This window comes from Saccoglossus kowalevskii, chromosome 15 (genome assembly GCF_978046115.1).
Source record: "Saccoglossus kowalevskii chromosome 15, keSacKowa6.1, whole genome shotgun sequence".
Lineage (NCBI taxonomy): Eukaryota > Metazoa > Hemichordata > Enteropneusta > Harrimaniidae > Saccoglossus > Saccoglossus kowalevskii.
In genome coordinates this window covers 2,668,236-2,674,187 of record NC_140655.1, presented here as the reverse complement: position 1 = coordinate 2,674,187, position 5,952 = coordinate 2,668,236, and the positions used below count along the sequence as shown (strand labels likewise).

Genomic DNA, 5,952 nt, shown 5'->3' with positions numbered 1-5,952 from the left:
CTACTATTTGTACCACGACATTATTTATTTGTTACGCTACTATTTGTACCAGGACATTATTTATTTGTTGCGCTACTATTTGTACCACGACATTATTTATTTGTTAGCTCGTGATTCAGTGTGATTGTCATTTAAATTTAGTTTAGTAAAATGTCAGACTAGTAATGTATTACTAGTCTGAGCGTCAACTAAACAACGAGCATTACTATACTAAAATTATTGGTAACGATACCATAGTTACAACGAGTTTGATCCATGAGCTCGTTACAGAAATGTACAATCTGGAATTAATCGATTTTTATACTAAATTGTATAATGAAAGTCGAACATTCTGAAAGCTAAATAAATTGAACGATTCGGTCAAGTACTGTTCTGCCCGATGAAGGGTTCAACAAAGAACCCCAAAACAGCACCATCACACTAGTGAATAATCCAATTACGGATAAATTTGAGTGCTGTATCGACACAGGCTTTCTTCGTATTCAGTTTCGTATTCCAATATTGTTTCCGTGTTTACTTCTATCAGAATCACACATGAAATATTTTAATACGGAATAATACATCTGTTACGTACTCGTAGTTAGCTAATGCAATACTGCCCTCAGTCGGTGAGTAGTTCGTCAATCCACCACCCCATCGATAATAAATGCATTGTTAGAGACAGTTTATACAAAATCACAGCAGAAAGTCACTGTGAAATAACTGTTAAACAACATAGTTGATAAAATTGTTGAGGGAAAGAATCAATAAAAAATTCTAAAATTGTATTTTTTGTCCTGTCCTGTCTTGTCTTGTCTTGATTTTTTTTTCAGTGGGTCTAAAAGTTTCAGATTTTTTTTACATGCATATAGTGTAGGATTGTTTTTTCAAGTATAGTCATAGAATTGTTTTTTTTTTTCACAAAATCTTCCTGCCCCCAGGATATCAAATGGTCCTCCCCTAAATAAATTAGATGCACTAATGAGTGCGGTGATCTCCAAATTAGACATGAACACTATTCAGAACAGGTCACAGATATGGGAAATTTACTTTCACTCGAGCAACGTGCAAAGTACTTAGAATTGGAATGATCTTGGGGTAATAATCAGAATAATCGACAAGAATCATTAGCTAAGGCTAACTGCACTTTGGTGTCATTAGAAGAACTTTTAGATATTTAGACCAATCATCAATTTTAAATTCATATAATAGTTTAGTTATACCAATTCTGGAATATGAAATACCTGCATGGACATCATATTTCAAACAGATGTTGATGAAGCTGAAAAACACAGAGCAACTAAACTGATTCCAAATTTCAAAACAAATCTCTCCTGCTATGGACGTTTTAGTCTTAGTCACTGTTACTTGGCAGGTGTACCCTACATATGCACAGGCTATATCAAACTATCTTTCTGATAGTAGTCTTTTTTTACCTCCATGGTACAGCAAATATTTCAGCTGTGTCACGCGACAAAGCGTCCTGAATAAATTAGTTGATTTATTAACACACACTTCCCCATGGTTACAAGAAAACCGTATTTGTCTTTTTATTGTTATCATTAAATGAGAAGAAAACAAAACATAGGTTTAGATAAATTGTATTTATAAAGTATGCTTGCTATAGAATAAAATTACTGTTTATCTGCGACCAAATACAAAAATGGTTATCATTAATTTAGTAATTCTGTTTTCAACTCTATACACTAGATTCGTCGCAAAATGGGATAAAAACGGGCAGTTTTATGAGTCATCGATTTTGAGTTATGACCACGGAGAAACCATGATATTTAGTCTGAATAGACTATGTCTTCAAAACTAGAAAGCACATATAATACAATACAATATACAATACAATACAATAATACTTTATTATCACCGTAAAGAAATTACAATCTTTTTTGGGCTCTGAATAATAAAGTTAAATTAATAAACATGAACACAGATTAATTATAGTATCAAAAAACAAAGAAAGTTACTAAATGCTTCTTTTCAAGTTTGCATTATCAATGTATTGGATTAGTGTTTTCAGTAAATGTATATCTGATGCGTTGATGATTGTCTTGAATTTTTCTGTTTTGTCCATCTCATGTAAATTTGTAAATATTATGTTAAATTCATCGTAAAGAGTCTTTCTTTCAGAAGAGTAAGCTTTACAAGATGTAATGAAGTGGATTTCATCCTCTAATATATTGCATGTTTTGCATAGTCTCTTGCTGAGTGGTGTTTTTGGACGAGTATGTCTTCCTACTTCAATCTGTAATTTGTGGCAACTAAGCCGTAATCTTGCTAGTGTTTCAACATCATGGAGTTTATTTAATTTAGTTAAATATGGTGCTTGTTTAATTTCATTGTTTATTTGCCTGTATGTCCGTAGTTTTGAGTTCTCTCTGTTATTGTCTTGATTCCATAGTTTATTGTAGTAGTCTTTAGATATCTGATATAAATGGTCTTTATTAATGTTATCGATGTCAATGTTTTAAGTTGTTTTGATGTTGTTGAGTTTTTGCAGCCAAGAGTTAGGATAACACTGTTGTTTCAGCTCCATTAAAGCGTCATATGCAAATGTTATTGATCCACTCTTGGTGATGTGCTGATAATATTTTATGGCTCTTTGTTGTACTATGGATAAGAGTGGCAGTCTTCCTAATTCCATTCGACATCCGATGTTGCTGCTTTTGTTGTTTAGGGATAATATCTGGCGACAGAGTCTTAGGTGACATTTTTCAGTGTCTGTGTGGTCCCATTGTTGTATGTTTATATGTATTCCCCATATTTCTGAGCCATATAATAGTATAGGTTGTTGTATAGTATCAAATAGTTTGGTCTTCAATCTGATGTTGTTCTTGTTTTTTGGGTAGATTGTTGATAGATTACGTTCTGCTTTTTTTGCTTTATCTGCCAGCGTTTGTGTTGTTTTTGTCATGGTACCATTGGAGTTGATGTTGATGCCCAGATATGTGAACTGATTTGTCTTCTGTAGTTTTGTTTTGTTGTATGTGAAAAAAGTATTCTTTGATTTATGTCCGTTTTTTGTGAACGTCATTGTTTTTGTCTTTTCCGTGTTTACTGTCAAGCCCCATTTCTCTGTTTATTGTTGTAGTGAGTTGATGTTTGCTTGGAGTCCAGACTTTGACTTTGAAAGCAGGGCGATATCATCAGCATACATCAGATTTGATATAGCTTTATTGTTGAGTTTTGGCATATGGTCTGTGTTGAGGTTGAGGTCTTCTGATAGTTCATTTATAAATACATTGAAAAGTGTTGGGCTCAGGGGGCAGCCTTGTTTCACTCCATTTTCTAATTGGAATAGTGGCGAGATTTTTCCATCCAGTTTGATTTGGAATTGCATGCTGCTGTACATGTCTTTAATGATGTTGTACATTGGGCCACTTATGTTGTGTTTTTGTAGTTTGTACAGGAGTCCATCTTGCCATACTGTATCAAAACATTTCTTGAGATCTATGAAACATGCATACAGATTTTTGTTCCTTGATTGATACTTTTTAATCAGTGTGTGTATTGTTAATATGTGGTCTATGGTTCTGTGTCCTTTCCTGAATCCTGCTTGGTTTTTGTGTATGATGTTCTGTTTCTCTAGAAAGTTGATAAGTCTTGTATTTAGAATAATTGCGAATATTTTGCCTATATTGCTGCTTGAAATGCCACGGTAATTTGATGGATCTAATGCATTGCCTTTCTTATGGATAGGTGTTATTGTATTGATGTTCCAAAGCTGTGGGTAATCTTCAGTAGTAAGTACATGGTTGTATAATAATTGTAGAGCTTGAAGTGGGCTACCATATTTCAACATCTCTGGTGGTATTCCATCTATGCCAGATGATTTTCTATTCTTTAGTTTTCTTAATACGGTAGTGATTTCATGTAATGTTATTTTCTTGTTTAGGTATTCGTTTGTTTTCTTCATGTTTTCGATGTTTCTTAGTGCTGTATTTATCTCTTCTTGTCTGATCTTTGAAGTGTTTGAATTGGTGCTGATAGATTTAAAGTGGTTTATCCATTCTGTATATGGTATTTCTGATACATGTTTACTACCGTTATTTTTGATGTTTTGTTTTGTGTAGTCATGTATTGTCTGCCACAGTTCTTGTTGTGTTGTAGTCTCATTTAGGTTGTTGATTTTATTTTGAAAGGTAATCCATTTCTGTTGCTTAAGTTGCTTCACATATTTTTTGAAGATTTTCTTTTTCATGTGGTATTGGGTCCTGATTCCAGTATTATATGGATCTTTTCTCATTTGTTTTGATATATTGATAAGTTCTTTCTTCATTATATTGCATTGCCTGTCATTGTTTTTTTTTTTACTGGCGTGTGTTTTCTTAATTTTTCTTGGTTTTGATTTTGTAATGAGGCAATTCTTTGCTATCTTGTCTATCATTTCCTGAAAATCGGTGGCGATGTCTTGAGATGAGTGATTGGAGTAGTCTTTCTTTATGAAGTTGTTGATTATATGTTGTCCTTCTCCTGTTTGTAGGTATATTTTATATATTTCTTTATTTTCTGTTGACCACTTGTAATGTCCAGACATTAAAGGTAAGGTGTTGTTTATATTTGTGTGCGTTTCTTTGTAGATTGGTATATGTAGTTTTATGGTGGTTGATATTTGGCAGTGATCAAGACCTGGTAAAAGTGGATTTACTTTAAAGTTCATAACATTTTGTATTAATGTTTGGTCGATTATAGTATAATCCACAGTACTAGCTCCATTCCATTCATAGCAAGTTAACTGGCCTGAACTATCTCCAATTGTTCGGCCATTTAGGATGAGCAGCTGTTGTGTTTTGCAGATATTTATAAGTTCCTCTCCAAAATTGTTTTTCCTTTTATCCATATTATGTCTTTGTTTGGCGTGTATGTCAGAAACATAGTAGTTTGGTATTGGTAGCAGATTGTTGTCTTTGTCATCATCTTCAATGTAGTCTGTTAGATTGGCTGTTCTGGCATTGAAGTCACCTTGGAGTAATATGGATCCTTTTTGTTTATATTGGTTATCTCTTGATTTAGAATCTGGTAAGGGTCTGTCTCTTGTGTGTCATAATATGAAGAACCTGATGGGGGGTATGTAGACATTGCATAGGTATATGTCATTTTGTTGATTGAAGAAATCCTTGTTCAGTCTGCACCACACTGTATATTCATTTGTTGATGGTAGTATTGATACACCTTCTTTAATTTTATTCTTTATATAAACACTTATCCCACCTGAACTTTTCCATGCTTTCTTGTGTTTTTTCCTCAGTTTATGATGGATAAAGTATTCTTTTGGTGTAGGTAAAAGGTCTGTTGTAGTGCTATCTAACCATGTCTCAGTGAAACAGTATATATGGTAATTGTGTATTTGGTTTCTATGTCAATGAGTTCTTTTGTTTTCACATCTCTGTTTGGTGGTTCTGGTATGTAGTTATATCGTAGTCCTTGTGCGTTGATGTGTCCAATTTGAAGTAGGTTTTGTGCTACTTTATTCTTTTTATTTATCCCCATAATGTTAATACTATATGTTAATATATAATATTTCAAGACTCTATTTCAAGAACTACTGCATTGTAATTATGATGTGACAGTGAAAAACATGAACGACCGGTCATAGTACTTGTTTCGTCGGATGAAGTATTTCCTAACCGGTCATAGTACTTGCTTCGTCCGATGAAGTATGTCCTAATCGTAATTAAACTATTACTCATTTTAATCACAGAGAGATACATAATATCAATATAACTTATCTATTTTTAGCTTTCACGGAACAGAATACTAATATTATCATGAATTAACAATGTGATTGTTTGATACACATGTAAAACACCATATGAATATGATTACACTGCCCCAAAAAGATTACATTGAAATAACATTTTAGAAAATACAAGATGAATCTAATCCTTCATCTGGTGTTTTACAAACAATTCGTTTCTTTTGATTTCATCAATAAAACATTCAAATGAACGTAGACATACA

At 33.0% G+C, this 5,952-nt stretch overlaps 2 protein-coding genes across 2 annotated transcripts; both read right to left on the bottom strand.

Annotated features, from left to right (window-relative positions):
- Positions 1-2,458: 2,458 nt before the first annotated feature.
- Positions 2,459-3,025, bottom strand: LOC146733861 (uncharacterized). The gene has a single exon (XM_085490782.1). The coding sequence runs from the start codon at positions 3,023-3,025 to the stop codon at positions 2,459-2,461; it is 567 nt and encodes a 188-aa protein (XP_085346908.1).
- Positions 3,026-3,070: 45 nt separating this feature from the next.
- LOC146733860 (uncharacterized) lies at positions 3,071-5,481 on the bottom strand. The gene is made up of 2 exons (XM_085490781.1): positions 5,301-5,481; positions 3,071-4,953 (listed from the first exon to the last, which is right to left on the bottom strand). The coding sequence occupies exons 1-2, from the start codon at positions 5,479-5,481 to the stop codon at positions 3,071-3,073; spliced, it is 2,064 nt and encodes a 687-aa protein (XP_085346907.1).
- Between the last annotated feature and the right edge of the window lie 471 nt (positions 5,482-5,952).